This window comes from Pelophylax lessonae (genome assembly GCF_965119305.1).
Source record: "Pelophylax lessonae genome assembly, chromosome: 5".
Classification (NCBI taxonomy): domain Eukaryota; kingdom Metazoa; phylum Chordata; class Amphibia; order Anura; family Ranidae; genus Pelophylax; species Pelophylax lessonae.
The window spans coordinates 131,182,637-131,209,115 of NC_138772.1; the positions used below are offsets into that span (position 1 = coordinate 131,182,637).

General features: G+C 46.2%; 1 protein-coding gene across 1 annotated transcript in view; it reads left to right on the plus strand.

Annotated features, from left to right (window-relative positions):
* LOC309556304 (serine/threonine-protein kinase 31-like) overlaps window positions 1-26,479 on the plus strand; it is a 417,430-nt gene that overhangs the window by 360,672 nt on the left and 30,279 nt on the right. Inside the window, exon 16 of the mRNA XM_082258745.1 lies at window positions 5,773-5,841. Within this exon, the coding sequence (XP_082114871.1) occupies window positions 5,773-5,841 (69 nt within the window). The remainder of the gene's footprint in view (window positions 1-5,772; window positions 5,842-26,479) is intronic.

A 26,479-nucleotide genomic window follows, 5' to 3' on the forward strand; every position in this document is an offset into this window, starting at 1 on the left:
CTGCTGTCAGCTCTGATACTGAGGGAAAGGGGAAGGGAGAAAGCATCAGGAATGCAAGGGGAAGGGAGAAAGCATCAGGAATGCAACAGACTGAAGAGGAAACACAGATTAGGGAGAGGGAACAAAAAGCAGAAGAGGTGACAGGACAAAATCTTCTGCCAGGATGACACACAAAACAGTTAAACATACAAGGATATTGTTTTATCTCCCTGATATTCTGTCCTTTCTCCCTCAGCAGCACAGCTCTCTGAGACTGAGCAATGTAAAGCTTCTGTCATCCTTTCTCTAACCCAAGACATACAATCAGGGCTAGAAAGACACACATTTTCATTATGGCATATGTCTTTGTGACCAAGGAGAGGGGGAGAGGGGGCTTTCAATAAGGAAGTAGCTTCTCTGGACTTCAACAAAATGGCGGCCCAACAAAACAAAAGAAGACACAGAAGCAATGCTGGAAGCAATTTACAGCACACACATTTTGGTAGCATAATTATTAATGTGGAATGTACAGTGGGTACGGAAAGTATTCAGACCCCCTTAAAATTTTCACTCTTTTTGTTATATTGCAGCCATTTGCTAAAATCATTTAAGTTCATTCTTCTTCCTCATGAATGTACACACAGCTCCCCATATTGACGGAAAAACACAGAATTGTTGCAGATTTATTAACCACTTGCCTACAGTGCACTTTCACCCCCTTCCTGCCCAGACCGATTTTCAGCTTTCAGCGCTCTCACACTTTGACTGAGAATTACTCAGTCATGCAACACTGTACCCATACAAAAATTGTGTCCTTTTTTTCACACAAATAGAGCTTTCTTTTGATGGTATTTGATCAATACTGGGTTTTTTATTTTTTGTGCTATAAATAAAAAAAGACTGAAAATATCGTGAAAAAACGCATTTTTCTTTGTTTATGTCATAAAATTTTGCAAATTAGTAATTCACTTTTTTGAACTAAAAAATAAGAAAACAGTAAATTTAGCCCAATTTTTTTCCATAATGTGAAAGATAATGTTACGCCAAGTAATTAGATACCCAACATGTCATGCTTCAAAATTGCGCATGCTCACAGAATGGTGCCAAACATTGGTACTTAAAAATCCCCATAGGCAACATTTTAAAAATTTCTGCAGGTTACTAGCTTAGAGTTACAGAGAAGGTCTAGGGCTCAAATTATTGCACTCGCTCTAACGATTGCGGCGATACCTCACATGTATGGTTTTAACACCGTTTACATATGTGGGCGGGACTTGCGTATGCGTTTGCTTCTGCGCGCGAGCTAACGGGGACAAGGCGCTTTAATTTTTTTTTTTTTCCTATTTATTTTATTTATTATTTTTTTATTTTTACACAGTTTAAAAAAAAAAATGTTTTGATCATTTTTATTCCTATTACAAGGAATGTAAACATCCCTTGTAATAGAAATAGGCATGACAGGTCCTCTTTATTGTGAGATCTGGGGTCAAAAAGACCTCACAACTACACTAAAAAAGAAAAAAAAAAAAAAATTGTTGAAAGAGGAAAAAAAAAAAGCAAAAAAAAAAAGCGGCCCTTTAAACCGGTTGCTAGGCAACGTCTTTTGACGTAGCTCCGGTCCTCCAAGACCATAGAGTTGAATGAGGGCCATTTTGCCCTCACTCGACTTCCTGTCTCTGAGGATCCGGGACCGGATAGTTTTCCCCGCTGCCGGCGGGTCCGGTAAGCTGGGAAAACGTCTGGGACGTGGCAGGAGGGGGGGGGGCACCTCTTCCCCTGCACCGTAAGGGTAATTCCGCGGCAAATCCGCCACTGGGACCACCCTTATCTGAAAGCCGACCGCCCGCCGTTTCAAAAAATACCGGGGTTATGGGGGCTATCTGCTGCCATAACCCCAGTATTTAGCTTTTAATGGCCGACGCATATAGTCGTTAGGCGGTCAGTAAGTGATTGCATGTATATGGCAAACAGGTGACGATGACTGACGGGGTGACAGGTGACGATGACTGATGGGGTGACAGGTGACGATGACTGATGGGGTGACAGGTGACAATGACTGATGGGGTGACAGGTGACAATGACTGATGGGGTGACAGGTGACGATGACTGATGGGGTGACAGGTGACGATGATTGATGAGGTGACAGGTGATGATGATTGATGAGGTGACAGGTGACGATGATTGATGGGGTGACAGGTGACGATGATTGATGGGGTGACAGATGACAATCACTGATGGGGTGACATGTGACGATGACTGATGGGGTGAAAGGTGACGATGACTGATGGGGTGACAGGTGACGGTGATTGATGGGGTGACAGGTGACGGGCGATGGTCACTGATGGGTGACAGGTGACGGGCGATGGTGCACGGCGGTACTGATGGCAGTCTCTGGTGACCGGTGAACTTTAGGCTATGTTCACATGTGAGCGTAGCGATCACGGGCAGAATCACTGTGATTCTGCCCGTGATCCAGAAATCATTGCAAATCGCTGGACGCCTGTGCGTTGCCCGTGATTTGCAATAGCACCCCAAATGCTGTGCGATGTTGCTGCGATTTCCGCCTGCCGAATCCAGGTAACATCGCGCAAACAACGCATGAGGCTCCAAAGAAACTCTTGTACCTTTTTTGGGCGTCATGCGATGTTTGCGCGATGTTACCACGATTCGGCAGGCGGAAATGGCGGCAACATCGCACAGCGTTTGGGGTGCTATTGCAAATCAGGGGCAACGCACAGGCGTCCCGCGATTTGCAATGATTTCCGGATCGCGGGCAGAATCGCGGTGATTCTGCCCGTGATCGCTACGCTCACATGTGAACGTTATGGGTGTCAATTTCTGGGCACTGATGAGGTGACTGTTGGGTGACAGGTGACATTGGGGGGGGCTGAGGACTGTGTGGGGACCTTTTATTAGTGTGATTTTTACTTTGTGACATGTGTACAGAGCAGTAACTCACTATTTCTAGCTCTGCTCCCCTCATACTGGAAACTGTATGAGGAGAGAAGAGCTAGTAACACTGAGTTACTGCTCTTTGTTTACATTTTGTGATCGGCTGTGAATGGATTCACAGCCGATCACATAGTAAACAGTCACTGTCAGTGACTGTTTACTACCGCAGGTGACAGCTGTGTTCCTACGGAACACAGTGCCACCGACATGACCGCGCTGCGCGCTCCCGATCGCGCATGCGCGGTCATCTTGTGGGCGCCTTCATTGTGATCGGCTGTGTCATTGGAACACAGCCGATCACGTGGGAAACAGCCACGCCCATTGGCTGTTTCCCCCCTGCCGGTGACGGGGGGTGTCCCGGGGACACCCCGACACCGGCAGTGCAGGGCGGCGCGCACGCGATCGCGCGCCTGCCCTGCTTAAAGTGCCGCCGTCATATGACGGCGGCCCAGGATAATGGTCGCACCGCTCCGCCGTCATATGACGGCGGGCGGGCGGCAAGCGGTTAAAAAAGAAAAACTGAAATATCACATGGTCCTAAGTATTCAGACCCTTTGCTGTGACACTCATATATTTAACTCAGGTGCTTTCCATTTCTTCTGATCATCCTTGAGATGGTTCTACACCTTCATTTGAGTCCAGCTGTGTTTGATTATACTGATTGGACTTGATTAGGAAAGCCACACACCTGTATATAGAAGACCTTCCAGATCACAATGCATGTCAGAGCAAATGAGAATCATGAGGTCAAAGGAACTGCCTGAAGAGCTCAGAGACAGAATTGTGGCAAGGCACAGATCTGGCCAAGGTTACAAAAAGATTTCTGCTGCACTTAAGGTTCCTAAGAGCACAGTGGCCTCCATAATCCTCAAATGGAAGACGTTTGGGACGACCAGAACCCTTCCTAGAGCTGGCCGTCCGGCCAAACTGAGCTATTGGGGGAGAAGAGCCTTGGTGAGAGAGGTAAAGAAGAACCCAAAGATCACTGTGGCTGAGCTCCAGAGATGCAGTCAGGAGATGGGAGAAAGTTGTAGAAAGTCAACCATCACTGCAGCCCTCCACCAGTCGGGCTTTATGGCAGAGTGGCCCGACGGAAGCCTCTCCTCTTTGTAAGACACATGAAAGTCCGCATGGAGTTTGCTAGAAAAAAACACCTGAAGGTCTCCCAAGATGGTGAGAAATAAGATTCTCTGGTCTGATGAGACCAAAATAGAACTTTTTGGCCTTAATTCTAAGCGGTATGTGTGGAGAAAACCAGGCACTGCTCATCACCTTCCAATACAGTCCCAACAGTGAAGCATGGTGGTGGCAGCATCATGCTGTGGGGGTGTTTTTCAGCTGCAGGAACAGGACGACTGGTTGCAATCGAGGGAAAGATGAATGCGGCCAAGTACAGGGATATCCTGGACAAAAACCTTCTCCAGAGTGCTCTGGACCTCAGACTGGGCCAAAGGTTTACCTTCCAACAAGACAATGACCCTAAGCACACAGCTAAAATAACGAAGGAGTGGCTTCACAACAACTCAGTGACTGTTCTTGAATGGCCCAGCCAGAGCCCTGACTTAAACCCAATTGAGCATCTCTGGAGAGACCTAAAAATGGCTGTCCACCAACGTTTACCATCCAACCTGACAGAACTGGAGAGGATCTGCAAGGAGGAATGGCAGAGGATCCCCAAATCCAGGTGTGAAAGACTTGTTGCATCTTTCCCAAAATACTGGCTGTATTAGATCAAAAGGGGGCTTCTACTAAATACTGAGCAAAGGGTCTGAATACTTAGGACCATGTGATATTTCAGTTTTTCTTTTTTAATAAATCTGCAACAATGTCAACAATTCTGTGTTTTTCCGTCAGTATGGGGTGCTATGTGTACATTCATGAGGAAGAAGAATGAACCTAAATGATTTTAGCAAATGGCTGCAATATAACAAAGAGTGAAAAATTTAAGGGGGTCTGAATACTTTCCGTACCCACTGTATGTTTTTTTGTTAAAGAACATTAATTATGAGTAAAGTTCCACTTTAATGATGTTTATAGTGTAAAAGTGTTTTTGTAGTCACTAGTCCTTGCATTGTTACATTTATGCTGCAGTTTCCAGCATGAGACTCCGTCTACATTTTGCCACTTTGCAGGAGCTTCCTCCAGTTAAGTCTGGACCCTGCTGCACTTACACCTTGTGCAAGGTGACTGGTCTTATTACTGCACCCTTGTAGTTTTCTGCCGATAGCCTCTAGTGTGGAGGACCTGTTAAGTACCAACCATGGCTCTGTTTTCTGCACAGGTTGTGCAGAAAGGTAATATTGGTTTACAAAGGCATTTGGTGCATTTGTATAATTTGTGTTTTTTGGGAAATACAGTTAAGTGAAAAATGTTGTGCCCAGAGGTCCGCTTTAATATCTAATAATCTAATAGTTTATCTCAACCAGGGACAGTACTTGCACAGTTTTGCTGTTGTAAGATCTCCGCAATAGATGGATCATACTGATTTCTCATGTATAACTCCAACTATTTGACATAATTTTAAAGCAGAAAACTTAAGGACTTGGGGTGAGAGATGGCAGAGCTAGTGCATCAACAGTACTTGCAGTTGTGTTTTGTCTATTACCACCACCAAGTATTTCAAGCATTTACTAAATCTCTGTGGCCTTATTTCTCCTATATATTACCTTATTTTTTTTCAGACCTCAGTGGTATAAGCCACTGGAGTAGGACTTTTTTTTTATAAACTGGAGCTTGGTGTGGAAGTAGGTCATAGTAGACCCTATGGTCCTCTACTTTGTGAAAAAAATATTTTACATACTTCTTTAGTTTATATAACTAATATTTTCTCTTTATCTGCAGCTCTGCATTGGTAGCAAAGATATTCCAATCAATCCAAATGGAACTCCTGATCTAAAGAGGATTGATGTGGTATGTGTTTTTTTGTTTTTTTTTTTAACTCTGTGAAGTACTTGTTTTAGTCATATATACATGTATACCCCAGAAATATAAGAAGACAGTTCACCCAGTATGTCAGGTCACCACTGCGCCTTTTTGCAAAATGGTAAAAACAATAGGTACACTAAATTGTAAATAAGCAGCTTACTCTAATAATCTGAAGGTTATCGTTTTTCACCTACAGATTTTTTAGGGCCCCTCCAAACCATGCATGTTTTAAAAGCACAGGACTGTAAGAATGCAAAAAAATGGGTGGTAATGTTTTTTTTTTTGTTTTTTTTTCCTGCTCCTATCATTTGCGCGAATGTTTATCAAAGTAACAGTTTGGTAAAAAATACACTAAAATCATCATTAGCAGACACAAATTTCAAAATTCCTGTTAAATACCTACTAAATATAAAGGCTAAAACGTAATATTTGTAAACTTTACGTTGTGCCTTTTTGGGAAATGGCAAAAATCTAAGGTATACAAAACTGTAAATAGGCAAATTACTCTAGAAATCTGGGACTTATTTTTTCACTTACAATTTTCAGAATTTGTAATAGACACCCAAACAATACATTTTCTGAAAACATACAATCAGTAAAATAAAATGAAGTGCTACTGATCTTTTAGGCAATGTGATAATTTGCGCAAATGCTTATCAAAACAATATTCACTAAAAACATCAGGACAAGGGTCTCCGACCCGTTCCCCCTTGCTAGGGGGACGCGGCAAGGATGCCCCCTCTCTCCACTTTTATACACCTTGGTGGCGGAGCCCCTGGCTGTGGCCATCAGGGCACATCCTGGTATTGTGGGCCTTAGGCTGGGCACTCTTGAGGAGAAGATCAGCATGTATGCAGATGATACGCTGCTGTACCTAGCTGATCCTGATGTCTCAAATGGCGACGGCCCTTTCCCTCATTGACTCCTTTGGCTCTTTTTCTGGACTGAAAATGAACTGGGACAATTCCCAGATACTCCCCTTTGACCCCCCTCCCCTCCGTCCCGAACCAGTGCTGACCTCCCTTTGTGGAGGGTCAGCTGCGTTAAGTACCTAGGGATCCAGGTGACCAATCATCAACTCGACTATGTCCCTAAAAACCTCCAACCCCTCTTTGACCTTATTAAGGGTAGGATACAGGTGTGGACTGCCTCTGGGTGTTATGGGACGTGTAAACCTGAAAACTCCAGAACCCCACTAATCTAGGGGCAGTTGCGCTCCCGGACTTCGGTGCTTATTATTTGGCGGCCCAGCTATCCCACTTCTTTCATCTGACCAACACTGACAGAGATAGAGCCCTGTGGCTGATGTGCCCGGCTTGGTCTCGCCCCTCCTCCAACCCGCTGAGTGCTTTGCTTGGTTGTCCGGTGGGGGTGGGGACGCCCGGGGATCGCTGTTTCAGTATCATCGGATCTGGGAGGTGGTCTCGGCTCGGTGGACCTTCTTATGCATGATGGTTTCACACCCCTGTGGCACAACTCCTCCCTGCCTGAGTTCATGTCTGTCCCCGACTCACATGTGTGGAGCTCCCGGGGGATCTACCTGCTCCACCACACCCTTGCTCACACTGCCCTCAAATCGTTTGAGCAGTTGCAGGCCGACTTCAACATTCCATACCATATGTACTTTAGATATCTACAACTCAGTCACGCGTTTAGAACACAGTTCAGGGATTCCTCCTCGCAGACTGACCCAATAGATGTGCTTGAGGTAATTACGGGACAGAACCCTAAACAGTTGACCGCCCTGTTTTACTCTATTCTCCATCTCCCTCCCTCAACCAAGCTGGCATATGCCTTGAAGGGACCCTGGGAGGGGGATGTGGGCGCCCTGGAAGATGAGGAATGGGAGGAGGCTTTAGATGCCCCTAAACTGGTTTCTCACAGGCTCTCTGATCGTTTGACTCAACTGTACATCCTTCATCGCTTTTACCTTACCCCTCTCAGACTCGCTAGATTTGGGAGGGATCAAAATCCCTTGTGCCCTATGTGCTCTTTGCACTCCGGCACTTTTCTCTGTCGCTCATTGACAGACGTAGTCTTCTTGATTCACAAGAACTGGGTTATGTTGTCTCCGCAGGAGTAGGACTAGGCAGAAAGAAAAAACGTTCTGGCTCCACCCTAGGGGCAGTCCCAGAGGGTATATCCTCTTCCTGTCTGCTACAGAGAATCAGTTTTTTTCTGTCTAGTCAGGAGTAAGGACCTAAGTTCCTTGCTGGGATCTCTGGTCCTGGCAAGATTTTTTTTAGAAAAAATATTTTTTAGGTAGTTTTCTCCAGTGTTTTTTCCTGTGAGATCTTCAAGCAAATATGCCGGACTGGGCGACACTAGTGGTCACCCCAGCCGGCCTACGAGCGCGCGCAGACCATTGCATCGCGCTTGGTCGGCCGCGACACATTCAAGTAAGTATGCGGGGCTGGGCGACGGGCTGGATGTTGAGATCCAGTGGTCACCCCGGTTTCTGCCTACGAGCGCGTGCAGACCAGAGCTCCGCGCTGGGTCGGCCGCGACGGAGTCCCATTGGAGGGACTGACCTTGCGAGTTAAAAATCTCGCTTGGACGCCAGGAACCAGAGAGTCGAGGCGTCCGGAGTGGTCCACAACCCCCCACCCCGGTGGAGAGGGTATTGTGAAGAGAGGGTGCCTGTCGGTTCGGTATGGTGAGTAAATGTTTCCTTTTTTCCCTCGTTATGAGGCAGTTTTGGAAATGGGCCCCTCCATACATGGTCAGTATCTGTCTGACACTAAAAGTCCCCCCTTGTAAATACAGCATGTGTTTGGTGGGAAGTGGACTTGGTTTGAGAGCTAACACTCTACCCAGCAGACTGCAGTATTGCAGCAGACATAGGAGGTATAATCCTACCTTAATTGTAGTGGACCTCCTGCAGATCGATAAACCGCCATTTAGCAGATATGCAGGTGGATGTGCTGGGAAAAACTATATTTCGGCAATCCGCCACCATTTTGCTGTAGACCAGGTGCCTAAATGTGCTCAGGTCACGCCGGCCGCCATGTTTTTGGAGTCTATTGTCTCCTGTATGGGGGCGGCCATGTTTGAATAGCCCAGCTAACCTCGTGGAGAGCTGGGAACGCCGGAAGGCGTACACAGGGGGCGGAGCCACTTCCTTTCTACCCGGGAAAACGAACACAGCTCTTTCCAGTCTGTAAAGACAAACGCTGACTGCAGTTGGTTGGAAACTTCTCTGCATCGGGTGGTGAGCCTTGAGGGTCCCTCTCTCGCTCTCTCTGTGGGGATCAAGAAGCAGGTACTCTGAGGGGCGCTATTGCGCTAGGGGGATACACATAAAAAAAAAAAAATGTTTTTTCTTTTTTACTGGCAAAGTGTCCTGGATTAACATGGGCCCTGCCACTCGTGTATCTCCACCAGATCCCTTCGAGGGGTCTGCAGGATCCTCCAGCACCCCACTGACAATTGAATCATTGTCAGCTATTATGGAAACTTTTGTGTCCCGGGTGGAAGTGGCTTGTCAGGGACAGGGCGCAAGCCCCCGCCTAACCCCATATTAAAATCTGAAACTTCGGATTCAGAATCTGAGCCTATTTCTGCAGTTGCAGGTACCTCATCTGGGATTGGTGTCTCGGGTACTGTCTCTTCAGACAGTGAGGAGGATGTTTCGGCATCAGCCATAGCCCGAGAGGAAGCGTTGGTAAACGCACTCATTGTATCTGTTCAAGAAACCTTAAGATTACAGGGTACTCCATCTGAAATAGCTGAAACTGAAATTCCCTTTGGGACTAAAAACGCATCAAAGTGGCGAAGGTTTTTCCATTGCCCAAATGTTTTGGCAATCCAATCAAAGAAGAATGGAGTCTGCCAAAACGCACTTCTGCTATTTCTAAACGCATTAACAGGCGTTATCCGTTTGAGGAAACCCTCATTAAGAAATGGACAGAACCACCTGTGGTGGATTCACCAATTGCTAGATTGAATAAAGCCACGGTTATTCCATTAGAAGACGCTCCGTCTTTTAAAGATCCGGTGGATCGCACGATAGAAGCTATGTCTCGCACCATGTTTTCCTTGATTGGATCAGCTTTCAGACCAATAATTGCTATTGGGCTGGTTTCGCAGACTGTAACCGAATGGACCAAATGGTTACGCCGGGACTTAGAAGAGGTCCCCCAGGCGGTATCGGATTTGTTGGAACAGATGATACAGGGGTTACAGTTTGTGTGTGATGCAGCGTTAGACGCCACTCCATTATTGGCGCGAGCATCAGTTTCAGCAGTGGTTCTCAGGCGTACACTGTGGCTAAAAGGTTGGTTAGCCGACCAAGGTTCCAAAAAAGCACTGGCTAATATCCCCTTTTTAGGAGAACGTTTATTTGGAGCCAACTTAGATGAGATCATTAAGGATCTCACGGGTGGAAAGAGCACCTTTTTACCGCAAAATGCTAAGGGTAAAGAAACTCGTCAAAGACGAGGGCCTTCTTTCTCTGCTCACAAAAAGTTTTTTCGTCCCGCGGGTGAAAATATTAAGTCCTCCAAAGCTCCTTCAGGAGGCTTCAGGGGACGTTGGTCGGGCAAGCAAAAGCCCGCCCCCTCCAGACCTGAAGATAAGTCGTCCAAAGCCTGAAGGTGCGCCCCCACCCATAACTGGGGTGGGGGGACGTCTTTGCCGGTTCCCGGATCCATGGCTTTCCAGAATCCCGGACAAGTGGGTTTGCGAAATCATAAGGTCAGGGTACAAGATCGAGTTTCGATCTCTCCCACCGGCGCGATTCTTCCCTTCCAATATCCGACTATCCCCGGATTGTTTAGAAGATCTGCGGAGAGCAGTCACGGATTTACTACAACAAGGAGTGGTAGTCCACGTTCCTTGGACAGAACGCTTTCAGGGGTTTTATTCAAACCTATTTACAATACCCAGGAAAGAGGGCAAAGTGCGTCCAATTCTGGACTTAAGGGCACTCAATTCCTTTCTCAACATAAGAAAATTCAAGATGGAGTCCATTCTCACAGTAGCAGCCTTCCTGCATTCAGGGGATGTCCTAGTGTCCATAGACATCAAGGACGCCTATCTTCACATTCCCATTTTCGCAGGACATCAGCTATTTCTACGTTTTTCCGTAGAAGAGAACCACTATCAGTTTGTGGCGTTACCTTTCGGTCTCGCCATGGCTCCTCGGGTCTTCACGAAAGTGTTGGCCCCAATGTTGGCACTACTGCGCCAAAGAGGCATATCGATTCTAGGTTACCTAGACGATCTCCTGCTTCATGCAGAGTCTCCTCAGACCCTGCTACAAAATCTAGAAATTACTATAATTTCTTTACAGGAATTCGGGTGGCTGGTGAACCAGCAAAAGTCATTTCTGGTTCCCACCCAGAGGCTCGAATATCTGGGTCTAATTTTAGACACACTCAGGACAAGAGTTTTCCTTCCGGTAAGGAAACTCCGGAAGATTCAATCAGCAGTCCAGTTGTTACTATCCAACAGCTGGTCTTTCCTTCGGACTTGCATGAGGGTTCTGGGGTTGATGGTGGCTTCCTTCGAAGCAGTCCCATTTGCCCAGTCCCATACCCGAATTCTTCAGCAAGAGGTTCTTCTCAGATGGAATCGGAATCCGGAATCTCTGGACTATCGGATCCGAATGAGCAAACAGACCAGAGAGTCTCTGGTCTGGTGGCTTCAGTCTCCGATACTCAGCCAGGGAAAGTCATTTCTGCCAATATATTGGACGATAGTGACCACGGATGCCAGCCTATCCGGATGGGGAGGAATTCTCGGTCTGTTATCCGTTCAGAGACTTTGGTCCCCGGAAGAATCCAGGTTACCGATAAATGTGTTGGAACTGAAAGCGATCAGACTTTGTCTGATTCACTGGACCGAGCAGCTCCAGGGCAGCCCGGTTCGGATCCAGTCGGACAACGCCACGGCTGTGGCTTATGTCAATCACCAGGGGGGCACCAAGAGTGTCCGGGCGGCCAAGGAAGTGGCTTGCATTCTTCGCTGGGCGGAACGATTTGTTCCAGCTATCTCTGCGGTGTTCATTCCGGGGGTGGAAAATTGACAGGCAGATTATCTCAGCCGTCAGACTCCGGATCAGGGGGAATGGTCCCTCCATCCAGAAGTTTTTCACCAGTTGTGCCTACGTTGGGGCACCCCGAAATGTGGATCTGTTGGCATCACGATTCAACAGAAAAGTACAGAGTTTCGTGGCTCGCTCCCGCGATCCTCTAGCAGAGACCGCAGACGCACTGGTCACCCCGTGGGGGCAATACCAGCTAATGTATGCCTTCCCTCCTCTTGGGTTACTGCCAAGACTTCTTCGCAGGATAGAGGAGGAAGGAATTCCAGTAATCCTGGTAGCTCCGGACTTGCCTCGTCGAGCTTGATACGCCGACTTGGTCAGACTGGTGGCGGACGTCCCGTGGAGACTTCCTCTCAGGGAGGATCTACTGTCTCAGGGACCGATCTTCCATCCTGCTTTACGATCGCTGGTTTTAAACGGCCTGGTTATTGAGACCCAGGTGCTGAAGGACAAGGGATTGTCAGCTTCAGTTATTCCTACTCTAGTTAAAACAAGGAAAGCGACTTCCAGAAAGATTATCTTCGTACATGGAAGTCTTATATTGTGTGGTATGAATCCCTTGGGTTCCATCTACATCTTTATTCGGTAGCCCGAATATTGGCTTTTCTGCAACAGGGAGTTGAGCAGAAGCTGGCCTTGAGTGTTATCAAGGGTCTGGTTTCAGCATTTGCTATCTTCTTTCAGAAGCCTTTGGCTACTCATTCCTTGGTGCGGAATTTCATCCAGGGGGTGCGACACCTGGCTCCGCCAGTGCACGCGCCGTTACCATCCTGGGATCTTAATTTGGTGCTGTCGGTTCTTCAGACACCTCCCTTTGAAAATATCAGGGAGATTCCCTTGCTTACTTTATCCCAGAAGGTGGCCTTCTTGGTGGCTATCACTTCTGCACGCAGGGTGTCAGAACTGGCTGCATTATCCTGTTGTTCCCCAGATCTGGTGGTTCATAGGGATAAGGTTGTTCTTCAGCCGAATCCATCCTTCCTTCCTAAGGTGGTTTCAAAGTTTCATTGAATGAGGACAGTGTATTGTCCTTCCTATGTCCTTAGCCCAATCATCCTCGAGAATTTGCATGGCATTCCTTGGATGTAGTTCGGGCGATCAGGATATATTTGAATACTATGGATTCAATTTGTAAGACGGATTCACTGTTTGTGATCACGGATGGCCCTAAGAAGGGGTTGCCTGTTCTGCTGCGACCATCTTTAGATGGATCAGACAGACGGTGGTATAGGCTTATTTTATCTAAGAGTCGGGATCCCCCGTTCCCTGTTAAGGCGCATTCTACTCGGGCGCTTAGTTTCCTGGACCTTCCGCCATCAGGCGTCAGTGGTTCAGGTTTTCAAGGCGACTGTTTAGTCGTCGGTTCATACCTTTACAATATTGTATAAGGTTTATGTGATGGCATCGTCAGATGCCTCTTCTGGCCGCAAGGTTCCTGCAGGCCACTGTTTGAGGAGACTGTTGGTCTACCTCGAGGATTTGTGGGGTAGGTCTCATCTGTTTACTCGATGAGTCCTTTGATACTTCTGGTTGGCTCCGGTTGGGCCTTCTAGATTGGATTTTGATTTCTGTCAATCCCACCCCTCATTTGTGGCACTGCTTCTGGATGTCCCAGTTCTTGTGAATCAAGAAGACTACGTCTGTCAATGAGCGACAGAGAAAATCGGATTTTTGTAAGATCTTACCGTAAAATCCTTTTCTCTTAGCTCATTGACAGACGTAGTACCTGCCCCTCTATCATTGAGTTGGGTTGGGTTAAATTCTCTGTTGCTGCTTTGTGACAGAACTGATTCTCTGTAGCAGACAGGAAGAGGATATACCCTCTGGGACTGCCCCTAGGGTGGAGCCAGAACGTTTTTTCTTTCTGCCTAGTCCTACTCCTGCGGAGACAACATAACCCAGTTCTTGTTAATCAAGAAGACTACGTCTGTCAATGAGCTAAGAGAAAAGGATTTTACGGTAAGATCTTACAAAAATCCGATTTTCCCCACCTTATCTGGCAGTGCCCCTTGATCCAGGGATACTGGAGACAGGTAATACAGTTCCTACATGACAACATGGGGTCCTCTCTGACTCTCTGCCCTAAATCTTGCTTGCTGGGCATTTTCCCCGACGGGGATCTGGACAAACCCACTATGACTTTTCTTCATGAGACTCTATTTATCGCCAGGAAGTGTATTGCCAGGCAGTGGATGCGCACTACACCGCCCACCCTCTCCTCCCAGAAACTGGAGGTCAGCAATGTCCTGCCTTATAAACGCCCTGCAAAATTTAACAAAATTTGGGACAGGTGGACCCGGGAACCCTCAGCTGGATAGTTGAGCTCACTGGACTTGGTGTGGTGGTGTTGGCCGTTCCGGACTACCTCTCTGGTTAGGCTTGTCCTTGCGTTGTGCCGGTGTACCTGGTAGTGTATGTCCCCCTCCCCTCCCCGCCTGATATTTCCCTTGATTGTGTCAGGTCAATACTAGTTATGTTTTAAGCTATGTCTTATTCTTTTTTTCATTTGCCTACTGTATGAGTATGTTTATTTTCAAAACATTGTGCATATCTATACTTGCTGTATGTTGCACCTTTCTTGTTTTTTTAATAAAGTTACCTTTTTGCAATGAAAAACATCAGGACAAAAAAGAAAAAAGTAACTACTTACAAAACAAGTTAAATTCCTACTAAGGCCTCGTTCACATGGGGCATACTAAAGTGTAGGCTCATGTAGGGCAATGTTTACCCACATGGGGATGCAAAAGTGTTCTGTGCATCTCCATGCAGACAGTCCCTTTGATGTCAGTTGGGATGCAGCAGCTGCAGGACACAACCGCTGTCCTCTGTGCAGGTGAGGGTACATGGCCCCAGACACAGACAGTTTGAGTCCAGGGACACCCACCCACACCAATTTCAAATAGGGCGCAGCGGTTATGTTTGTGAGCCACTGCATCCCAATTGACATTAATGGTCCTGCCAGCATGGAAATGCACACAACACCTGTGCTTCCCTGTGGGGCTAAACAAAGCCTTGCACAGGTGTGCGCTGTAGTAAACCCTGTGTGAACAAGACCTTTTCTCTATCGTTAAATGACAGACGCAGCTCCATATTCTTCTTGACCATTGGGTTATGCTGCCTGCTAGAGGATTAGGACACTAGGCAGGAAAAATTTTACCACGCCTATGGGGCAGTCCCTGCAGGCATAAACCCACACACTCTGCTATAGGCTTCAGTTTGTTTCTGCCTAGTTTAGGAGTAGGACCTAGTTACCAGCTGGGACTTCGGTCTTAGCTTGCCTTTTTATTTTAAAGGGAACTTTTGGTAAAAATTGTATTTTTTTAGCTAGTTACATTCCTGAGAGAACTGCAACAAACAGCCGGACTGGGTTTCGTACTGGATATCCGGCCAGCGAGCATGTGCAGGTTATAGCCCAGCACTAAGCCTCGCCACAACAGAGCCCCAATAGATGGGGGCTGGCCCACGAGTGAAACACCTCGCAGGGACACACATGACCTGGTTCTGCCTGATTTGCAGCGTATTCCTTGGCCGTCAGCACCCCCACCCTGAGTGGAGAGTCTGTCCGGAGTGGTGCCCACCCGATATCGTTGGTATGATGAGGAAGTGTCCCCCCGTTACTCTGGCGGTCTCGGGCTGGACATGAGCCCCTCCCTGAGAAAGTCGGTCCTTCGGGTACCCCTCATTCCCCCTGCCCTCTTGGTAAGTACCAGGCTCCCCCAAGGCCTCCCTCCCCACTAGTCATAGAGGAACCTACCTCAGTTAGCGACAGGGATCCTCGAGGGGTGGACTCGCCAATACCGTTATAGTGGATCCGCTGGGGGGGGGGGGTTAATCCCCCCCGATGCTACCTATCTTTTGGACCCCTTAGGGGGTCCTGGAGACCACATGGCGCGCCATGGGGGACGCCAATTTGCTGTAGGATTGTTCAGCCTAATTTTGCAGACTTCCCCATTGAAATGCATGGCGACCATGTTTTTGTGGTTTCCCTATAGAAATGCATTGGGTGGCCATTTTCTTGGAGTCTGTGATTGCTGGACAGCAGGGAGCAGCTAGGCCTTTGCTCTAGTGCATGACCCAGGTATTTCCTCTTCCTGTGAAGATGATCGTTCTGCTATGTAGAAAAACTCTGTTCTCCTCCATATCGATTGATGGTATGTCTATTTGGGTCCCTGTAGGTCTTCCTCGATCACCCTGCAATCGGCAGTGCTAGTGGCTGGGACTTGTATTACCGATGGGGCAGCGGTGTGGTCCGTTTTTTTGCAGTTTTTTTTAAAAGTGACACTGCGTTATTCCAGGGTTCATGATGGAGTCCCAGGAACACATTTTACCTTCTGATCCCCTCTTTGCAATTGCGGGGATCTCCAGGTCTCAACCCCTGTCTACCTTAATGGTAGTTTTGGAAAACCTGGTGTCAAAAGTGGATGTGATTATCAAAAATACCACGAGTAAAAAGCACCCCTTTGCCCTCCCCTGTACCCTCAGATTCTGAGGTAGAAATGGCCGCCGCGGACGGATGCCATCCTGAGGGATCTAGGTCATCGCACTCGGATGGCAAGGATGATATATCCTTGTCTGCAGCCACACGGGAAAGCGCGCTGGTGGACGCACTTATGTCAGTGCGGGAAACTCTAAAAATGGCGAATGATTCTGCAGCATCAGGGACGCAGGTGTTCCCTTGTCCAGAACTGTTTGAAAAAATTGTCAACGAACAGTGGGGGCGCATAAAACAGATGTTAGTGGTGCCAAAGCGCTTTAAAAGGCACTACCCATTCGCGGACGCGGTGTCCGCAAGATGGACTGAAGGTGGACCATCCGGTTTCCAGACTAAACAAGTCTACTGTGGTCCCGGTTTAAGAGTCCCCAGTCTGTACAGACCCTGTGGATAGACGGATTGAGTCTGTCCCGTTACTTACAGGTGATAGTGGGCTCAGTACTTAAACCGATCTTCGTGATTACTCTGGTGTCCCAGACCATAATAGAGAGGGCAAAGTTACTAAAAAGTGACTTAGAAACTAAACAACTCTCTCTGGGCCTGACAGAGCTAACGGACCAAATGGTCCAAGCCCTACTGTTTATATGTGATCATCACTAAATGCGGGCACCCCCCCCCCTGTACCCAGTGTGTCCGCGGTGGGGGTAGCTATTAGACGCATGATGTGGCTAAAAAGCTGGTCTGCAGATCAGGCCTCAAAAAAAGGCTCTATCAGATCTCCCCTTTTCGGGAGACCATTTGATTACCTCATCCAATGAGGAACCAAACAAACGACTCACAGGCAGAAAGAGTACTCTTCTTCCTCAATCCACCAAAGGCAGCTAACCACGTGAAAGACGGGGGGGCTTATCTCACAGACCACAGGTGACCCTTTGGTGCCTCCGGCACACAAGAGAAAGGATCTAAGCTGTTTAGGTCTTCTGGGGGTTCCAAGAAGACATGGTCGAGTAAGCCGAGAACAGGCCAATCCAGACCTGCAGACCCCTGTCTGCATGAAGGGATGCCCTCACCCATATCTGGAGTGGGGGGGACGTCTTCGCTTCTTTCCGGAACCATGGACTTCCTTGATTCAGGACAAATGGGTCCACAAACTGATCCGATCGAATTCCAATCTCGACCTTCAGACGGGTTCTTTGCGTCCAATCTACGCCTCTCTCCAGAATGGTTAAGTGATCTACGAGAGGCTATACAAGATCTGCTGTCGCAAGGGGTGATTGTGGCCGTTCCTTTTCGGGAACGCTTTCAGGGGTTCTATTCAAACCTGTTCACTGTGCCAAGGAAAGAAGGCAAAGTATGTCCAATCCTTGACCTCAATGCTCTGAACCGCTTTGTGCGAGTGCAGAAGTTTTGAATGGAGTCCATTCGTATGGTAGTGGCGTCTCTACACCAAGGAGACTTTTTGGCCTCCATCGATATCAAGGACACCAGCTGTTTTTTTTTTCGCTAAGCTGTAGGAGAGAAGTATTATCAATTTGTGGTGATACCCTTTGGTCTCACCTCCACCCTCCGGGTCTTCACTAAAGTGTTGGCTCCAGTATTGGCATTACTGTGACAACGTGGGATTGCGGTACTGGGGTACCTGGACGATCTCCTCTTAAGAGCAGATTCCCACTCAGTTCTTGTGGGCAATCTGTCAATCACTGTACGGACTCTGCAAGAGTTCAATTGGAACATCAATTTCATAAAATCTGCCCTGGTACCATCCTTAAAGCGGAGTTCCGGGCACAGAAGTCATTTTTCAATAAACATACCCCCGGGACAGTCAGGGCTAGCACATTCCACAATGGCTAGCCTCTGATCTGTCCCGGTTCGCACTTACCTTTTAGAAGAAATTTCTTCCACAGCGTTTCCATCTCTCTTGTGGGCAGCTGAAGTCGGCACGGTCCTCTTCTGTGTCTTCTTCCGCGTCTTCTTGTCCCAGAATGCGCCTGCACCGGCCCCTCTCGTCCCTCTCGGTGCGGCGCCGCATTCCTCCACAGCTTCTGGGCATGCCCAGAAGCTGTTTAGCAGGGGAATGCGGCGTCGCCCGGAAGTGACGAGCGGGGCCGGTGCTGTCGCATTGATTCCTGGGAGCGATGACGTTCAGCTCCCAGGAATCATCGCGAGAGAGGAAGTGACGGGTGAGCCGCGGCGCTGAGGGAGGAAGTACTCTGAGGTGAGTATTTACGATCTTCAATTACAAGGTGAGTAAACAAAAAAAAAAAACCTAACTATCCAATTCCTTTTCAGGTGATGTCTAACTAGCGGAGGGGCACAAAAAAAAATATTGATTTTGTGCCCGGAACTCCGCTTTAAAACTGGATTATCTGGGCCTGACTCTGGACTCCGCCTCGGCGAGAGTTTTTCTTCCTCCGCACAAGCTGCAAAAGTTGCAGGGGGCAGCAATCTGTCCTCTTTGCGGACTTGCATGCTGGCCTTAGGTCTGATGGTGTCAACCTTTGAGGCGGTTCCGTTTGCTCAATTCCACATGAGACCCTTACAAAGGGAAATTCTTGTCAAATGGAACAAAGATTCAAAGTCCTTCGACAGTATGATTCGGTTGAGTCACAACACAGACTGCTCTTCTATGGGGGCTTCACTCATTAGCACCACGCCAGGCCAAGTCCTTCCCCTTATTGCATTGGACTGTGGTAACCACAGACGCCAGCCTGTCTGGCTGGGGAAGCTGTGTCTCCAGGGGTCCTGGACAGTAGAAGAATCCAGACTTCCGATCATTAATCTGGAACTCAGAGCAATAAAGCTTTGCCTGAGTCACTGGACAAATCGTTTAGAGGGTTGTCCAGTCCGGATTCAATCAGACAATGCCATGCCGTGGCTTACATCAATCATCAAGGGGGCACCAAGATTGTCTTGGCGGCCCAGGAGGTGGCCGAGATCCTGAAATGGGCAGAAAATTTTGTTACAGCTCTTTCTGCAGTGCACATCCCAGGTGTGGAAAACTGGCAAGCGAATTACCTGTTGGATCAGGGGGAATGGTCTCTGCACCCGGAGGTGTTTTACCTCCTGTGTGTCCCGTGGGGGACACCCGACGTCGACCGCTTAGCTTCTCGACTCAACAAGAAGGTTCAGAAGTTTTTTGCCAGGTCGCGGGATACTCTGGCCGATGCCACAGACACACACTGGTGGCTGCTCGGGGTCAATATCGGCTGATCTATGCATTCCCTCTGCTGAAACTCTGCCGAGGCTTCTGTGCAGAATAGAGGTGGAAGGCATTCTGGTGGCCCCAGACTGGCCTCGCCGGTCTTGGTAAGCAGATCTAGTAAGGTTGTTTGCTGATGCTCCTTGGAGACTTCCTCAGGGAAGATATGCTGTCTCAAGGGCCGATCTTCCATCCTTTTTTACAGTCGCTGGCTTTAACGGCGTGGCTGTTGAAAGCCAGGTATTGAAGGATAGAGGTCTTTCTGATTCAGTGATTCCTACACTGTTGAAGGCCAGAAAGTCTACTTCTAGGAAGATCTATCATTGTATGTGGAAATAGTACTTCTCATGGGTGAATCGCTGAAGGTGAAAAGTGTCGGTTTTGGCTGTGTTTTTCCAACGTCCTTTAGCTACGCGTGCCTTGATTTGCACTTTTATACAAGGGGTTCGCCATACAGCTCCTCCGAGGTTCCCCGCTATCTCCGTGGGATCTTAATTTGGTATTGTCTGTTCTTCAAGAACCTCTTTTTGAGAACATTAGGGAGATTCCTCTGCTTACACTGCCTCAGAAGAGTCCCTTTTCAGTGGCTATTACTACTGCCCGCAGAGTATCTGAATTGGCGGCGCTGTCCTGCCGTTAACCTTATCTGTTGGTCCATAGAGATAAAGGGGTACTTCGACCTAATCATTTGTTTCTTCGTAAGGTGGTTTATGCTTTCCATTTGAATGAAGACATTGTGCTGCCTTTACTCTGTCCTAAGCCCAAGTATCCCAAGGAAATTGCTTTGCATTCTGTGAATGTGATTCGGGCAATTAGAGTTTACCTGGCAGCTACTGAATCTTTCAGGAAATCAGACTCTTTGTCCTCACCGAAGGAACTCGAAAGGGATTGACTGCGTCTGCTGTGACCATTTCCAGGTGGATCAGGCAGACGGTGGTACAGGCTTATTCACTGAAGGGCCAGATTCCACCTTTCCCTGTAAAGGCAAGGCGCATTCTATTAGGGCGCTGAGTGCCTCTTGGGCTTTTCGCCATCAGGCGTCAGTAATGCAAGTTTGCAAGGCGGCAACTTCTTCTGTGCACACGTTCACAAAATTCTACAAATTAGACGTGTTGGCATCCTCGGGTGCTTCTTTTGGTCGCAAGGTTTTGTAGGCTGCTGTTTAAAAGAGCAATTTCTCTATCGTTCATCGATACATGCAGCTCCATCTAGTCAGAGACTATAGGGTTATGCTCCTCCGGAATAGGCACTAGACAGGAAAAAAGCTTAACCGCACCTATTGGGGCTGTCTCTGCAGGCATAACCCCACACACCCTGCTATAATCAGTTTGTTTCTGCCTAGTTTAAGGAATAGGACCTAGCTTCCTGCTGGGACTTTGGTCTTAGCTATTATAGGAAAGTTTGTTTGCGATTTTTTATTTTCACTAGTTAGTTCCTGAGGACCAAGGTCCAGAGGAACTACAAGCAACAGCCGGCTGAGGTTTGCACTGGATAATCTAGATCCTTAAGGTCTCCCAATCTAGCCAGCGAGAGCAAGTTATAGTCCAGAACTAGGCCTCGCCATGACAGTGTCCCAACGGATGGGGATGAGCCTGCGAGTGGACAGTCTCGCTGGGACACACACGACATGGAACGCCCTGAGTCGCAGCTTCCCCTTGGCTGAAAGCACCCCCATCCTGGGTGGGAGGTGATCTGTTTCAGAATGGTGCCCATCTGGTACCATGGTATGGTGAGTAAATTGTCCCCCCAAAAACCCCTGGCGGGTTCGCAAACTCATCTGATCTGGGTACAAGATCGAATTCCGGTCTCGCCCGTCGGACAGGTTCTTCCTGTCCAATCTTCGACTATCCCCAGTCCGGTTAAAGGACTTGCGAGGGGCAGAACACGATTTGCTGTCGCAAGGAGTGATTGTACCAGTTCCTTTTCAGGAACATTTTCAAGGGTTTTATTCAAACCTCTTTACCATGCCCAGGAAGGCAAGATGCGTCCCATCCTGTATCTCAAGGCCCTGAACCGCTTCTAGCAGGTACAGAAATTTCGGATGGAATCCATCTGCACGCTAGTGGAGTCGCCGCACCAGGGAGACTTCTTAGCCTCCATAGATATCAAGGACGCAAAGCTACACATCCCTATTTATGCTGGACACCAGCGATTTCTTCGATTTGTGGTTGCAGTGGAGCATTATCAATTTGTGGCGTTACCTTTTGGTCTTGCCTCAGCTCCCTGAGTGTTTACTAAGGTCTTAGCACCAGTATTGGCTTTGCTGCGCCAGCGGGGGATTGCGGTTCTGGGGTACCAAGACGATCTCTTGTTGAGAGCTGACTCTCCTTCAGTCCTGTTGGGGGATCTGACGGTCACTGTCAGAACTCTGTGTCCAAAAGCTCAAAAACAATATTCTAATATGATGTGAATAGTAAGTGAATATTGTGTCCACAAATAATTGTGGACACCACATGCACAGCCCACTTATAGATGCCTCTAGGGTAATTGCAGTAGATGTTAATCACAGCGATCCCCTCAGAACCAGATAACAAATGTCCCTTGTTTATCTTCTTGTAGTGGGTCACAGCTGTCCACTCAGTACCATCATAGAATTCAGGGAAGTAGGAAGAGAAGGAGATTATATGCTGTAGTATGCTTAGAACTTAATTTATTGAAAAAAAAAATAGATAGCTTACATATCTATATAATAGAGTCACCGTCCGGAAATGACGTAGCGGCGTTCCTAGACTCAATGCGTACTCTAATCGTAGAACCGTTGTAGCAGATCTAATTGGATAACCGTATTGTATGTTTTATTGGCAAGCCTTAACTTTCAATAGATCTGATTTGGATAACCTTATTATATGTTCTATTGGCTAGAATTAATTGCAATGGTAATGCAGGAGCAAACGCCATCTTGAGGCCAATTACAAATATACCATCAGCTAGAGAAATTATATATAACACCAACTGGATTAGATATATAAAGTGTTGGGAAATGTTACTAATATATTACAAACCACCTAAACAATACATTTAAATAAATTCACAAACAATGCTAAACTGATGTCATTAAATATACAAAGGTATAGAATAAATAATCAAAAAATGTATGTATTATTTAATTATTAAAACCGTATTAAACATGTATATATGAATGTGCCAATTTAAATAAAATTAATATCAATTCTAGAATTAATTCTAATTCCACTATAGTAATTAAATGTGTTTTATTTATTAAAATTATTAAAAATACTATTATAAATAATAAATTATCAGTCTAATTCTTAGATATTAGTATTGAATGATACAGTAGAAATTAGTAATTGGAAATAAAACAATTGAGGTCTATCTCGACATTCATACCCAAGGGGTGTAAAGTATTCATCTTATAGATCCATTCAGTCTCGTTCTTCGACACCCTTTGGGTCATGTTGCCCCCTCTCCAGTGTGGTTCAACCCTATCTATACCACAAAAGACCATACCAGTAGGGTCTCTATTGTGACATATACTAAAATGATTCAATAAACTGTGCTTTGGAAAGCCCTTTTTAATATTAATATGCTCATTTGTTCTGACATTCAGCTTCCTGGTGGTTCTTCCGATGTACTGTAACGCACAAGGGTATGCGATAAGATGTGTCACATGAGTAGACTGACACGTGATGAACTTTTTTATTTTGTAAGTTTTACCTGTACTTTTAGATTGGAAAGTGTCAGTTTTCCTAGGTTTGTTTTTAATGGTTTTACAGGCCATACACCTTTTGCAATGAAAAAACCCTGTTTGATCAAGGAACGTGACTAATTTCATAGGTGGGTCAGATACATTTGGTGCTAAGGAATGTGTTATAAGCTGGTTGCTTTCCCATAGATTAAAAACAGGCTTGGCGGATAAGATATTATTTAGTTTTGTCCGGTTTTAAAATAGGCCAATTTTTCCAGATGATGGACTCTCAAATGGTTTGTAATCTCGTGTTAAGATTAGTTAAAATGGCCAAATCACCTGATGGATTCACCTTTTGAAATTAGTCACATTCCTTGATCAAACAGGGTTTTTTCATTGCAAAGGTTGTAAGGCCTGTAAAACCATTAAAAACAAACCTAGGAAAACTGACACTTTCCAACCTAAAAGTACAGGTAAAACTTACAAAATAAAAAAGTTCATCACGTGTCAGTCTACTCATGTGACATATCTTATCGCATGCCCTTGTGGGTTACAGTACATCGGAAGAACCACAAGGAAGCCGAATGTCAGAATAAATGAGCATATTAATATTAAAAAGGGCTTTCCAAAGCACAGTTAATTGAATTATTTTCGTAAGTCACAATAGAGACCCTACTGGTATGGTCTTTTGTGGTATAGATAGGGTTGAACCACACTGGATAGGGGGGCAACATGACCCAAAGGGTGTCGAAGAATGAGACCGAATGGATCTATAAGATAAATACTTTACACCCCTTGGGTATGAATGTCGAGATAGACCTCAATTGTTTCCAATTACTAATTTATACTGTATCATTCAAAACTAATATCTAAGAATTAGATTTATTATTTATAATAGTATTTTTAATCATTTTAATAAATATAATTTTAATATATTGGATCTAGAATACATTTTTGAAAGGATTTTAATTTTATTTAAATTGGCACTTTCATATATACATATACATGTTTAATATGGTTTTAATAATGAAATAATGCATACGTTTTTTGATTAAATATTTATTCTGTACCTTTGTATATATAATGACATCTGTTTAGCATTGTTTGTGAATTTATTTAAATGTATTGTTTCGGTGGTTTGTAATATATTAGTAACAATTCCCAATGCTTTATATATCCAATATATATACAGGTCCCTCTCAAAAAATTGGCATATTGTGATAAAGTTCATTATTTTCTGTAATGTACTGATTAACATTAGACTTTCATATATTTTAGATTCATTACACACAACTGAAGTAGTGCAAGCCTTTTATTGTTTTAATATTGATGATTTTGGCATACAGCTCATGAAAAACCAAAATTCCTATCTCAAAACATTAGCATATTTCATCCGACCAATAAAAAAAAGTGTTTTTAATACAAAAAAAGTCAACCTTCAAATAATTATGTCCAGTTATGCACTCAATACTTGGTCGCGAATCTTTTTGCAGAAATGACTGCTTCAATGCGGCGTGGCATGGAGGCAATCAGCCTGTGGCACTGCTGAGGTGTTATGAAGGCCCAGGATGGTTCGATAGCGGCCTTGAGCTCATCCAGAGTGTTGGGTCTTGCGTCTCTCAACTTTCTCTTCACAACATCCCACAGATTCTCTATGGGGTTCAGGTCAGGAGAGTTGGCAGGCCAATTGAGCACAGTAATACCATGGTCAGTAAACCATTTACCAGTGGTTTTGGCACTGTGAGCAGGTGCCAGGTCGTGCTGAAAAATGAAATCTTCATCTCCATAAAGCTTTTCAGCAGATGGAAGCATGAAGTGCTCCAAAATCTCCTGATAGCTAGCTGCATTGACCCTGCCCTTGATAAAACACAGTGGACCAACACCAGCAGCTGACATGGCACCCCAGACCATCACTGACTGTGGGTACTTGACACTGGACTTCAGGCATTTTGGCATTTCCCTCTCCCCAGTCTTCCTCCAGACTCTGGCACCTTGATTTCCGAATGACATGCACAATTTGCTTTCATCCGAAAAAAGTACTTTGGACCACTGAGCAACAGTCCAGTGCTGCTTCTCTGTAGCCCAGGTCAGGCGCTTCTGCCGCTGTTTCTGGTTCGTTCAAAAGTGGCTTGACCTGGGGAATGCGGCACCTGTAGCCCATTTCCTGCACACGCCTGTATACACGGTGGCTCTAGATGTTTCTACTCCAGACTCAGTCCACTGCTTCCGCAGGTCCCCCAAGGTCTGGAATCGGTCCTTCTCCACAATCTTCCTCAGGGTCCGGTCACCTCTTCTCGTTGTGCAGCGTTTTCTGCCACACTTTTTCCTTCCCACAGACTTCCCACTGAGGTGCCTTGATACAGCACTCTGGGAACAGCCTATTCGTTCAGAAATTTTTTTCTGTGTCTTACCCTTTTGCTTGAGGGTGTCAATGATGGCCTTCTGGACAGCAGTCAGTTCGGCAGTCTTACCCAGGATTGCGGTTTGGAGTAATGAACCAGGCTGGGAGTTTTTAAAAGCCTCTGGAATTTTTGCAGGTGTTTAGAGTTAATTAGTTAATTCAGATGATTAGGTTAATAGCTCGTTTAGAGAACCTTTTCATGATATGCTAATTTTTTGAGATAGGAATTTTGGTTTTTCATGAGCTGTATGCCAAAATCATCAATATTAAAACAATAAAAGGCTTGCACTACTTCAGTTGTGTGTAATGAATCTAAAATATATGAAAGTCTAATGTTAATCAGTACATTACAGAAAATAATGAACTTTATCACAATATGCTAATTTTTTGAGAGGGACCTGTGTGTGTGTGTGTATATATATATATATATATATATATATATATATATATCAGGGCTCAAAATGTAAAGTCCTGAGCTACTAGCCAGGCCTTAAGGGTTACTCGCCACCAGTTGCCCCACCCAACTCCTACCCTGCCCCACCCCTAAACACGCTCTCATAAATTATGTCATAAAATTACACTGTTAAATGTTTTTGCATTAATGCAGAAGTTACAAAAATAAATATTAATAACAACGTTTTCAGTGCCCATCAGTGCAGCCTCATCAGTGCCCATCAAGGGTCTGGAGGGCGGGGGGCTGAAGAGCACTAAGGGGCTGGAGGGGGAGCTAATAGCACTGGGGAGGCTGGAGGGGGGGGGGACTGAAGAGCACTAAGGGGCTGGAGGGGGGGCTGAAGAGCACTGGGGAGGCTGGAGGGGGGGACTGAAGAGCACTAAGAGGCTGGAGGGGGGGGGCTGAAGAGCACTAAGGGGCTGGAGGGGGGGGGGGGCTGAAG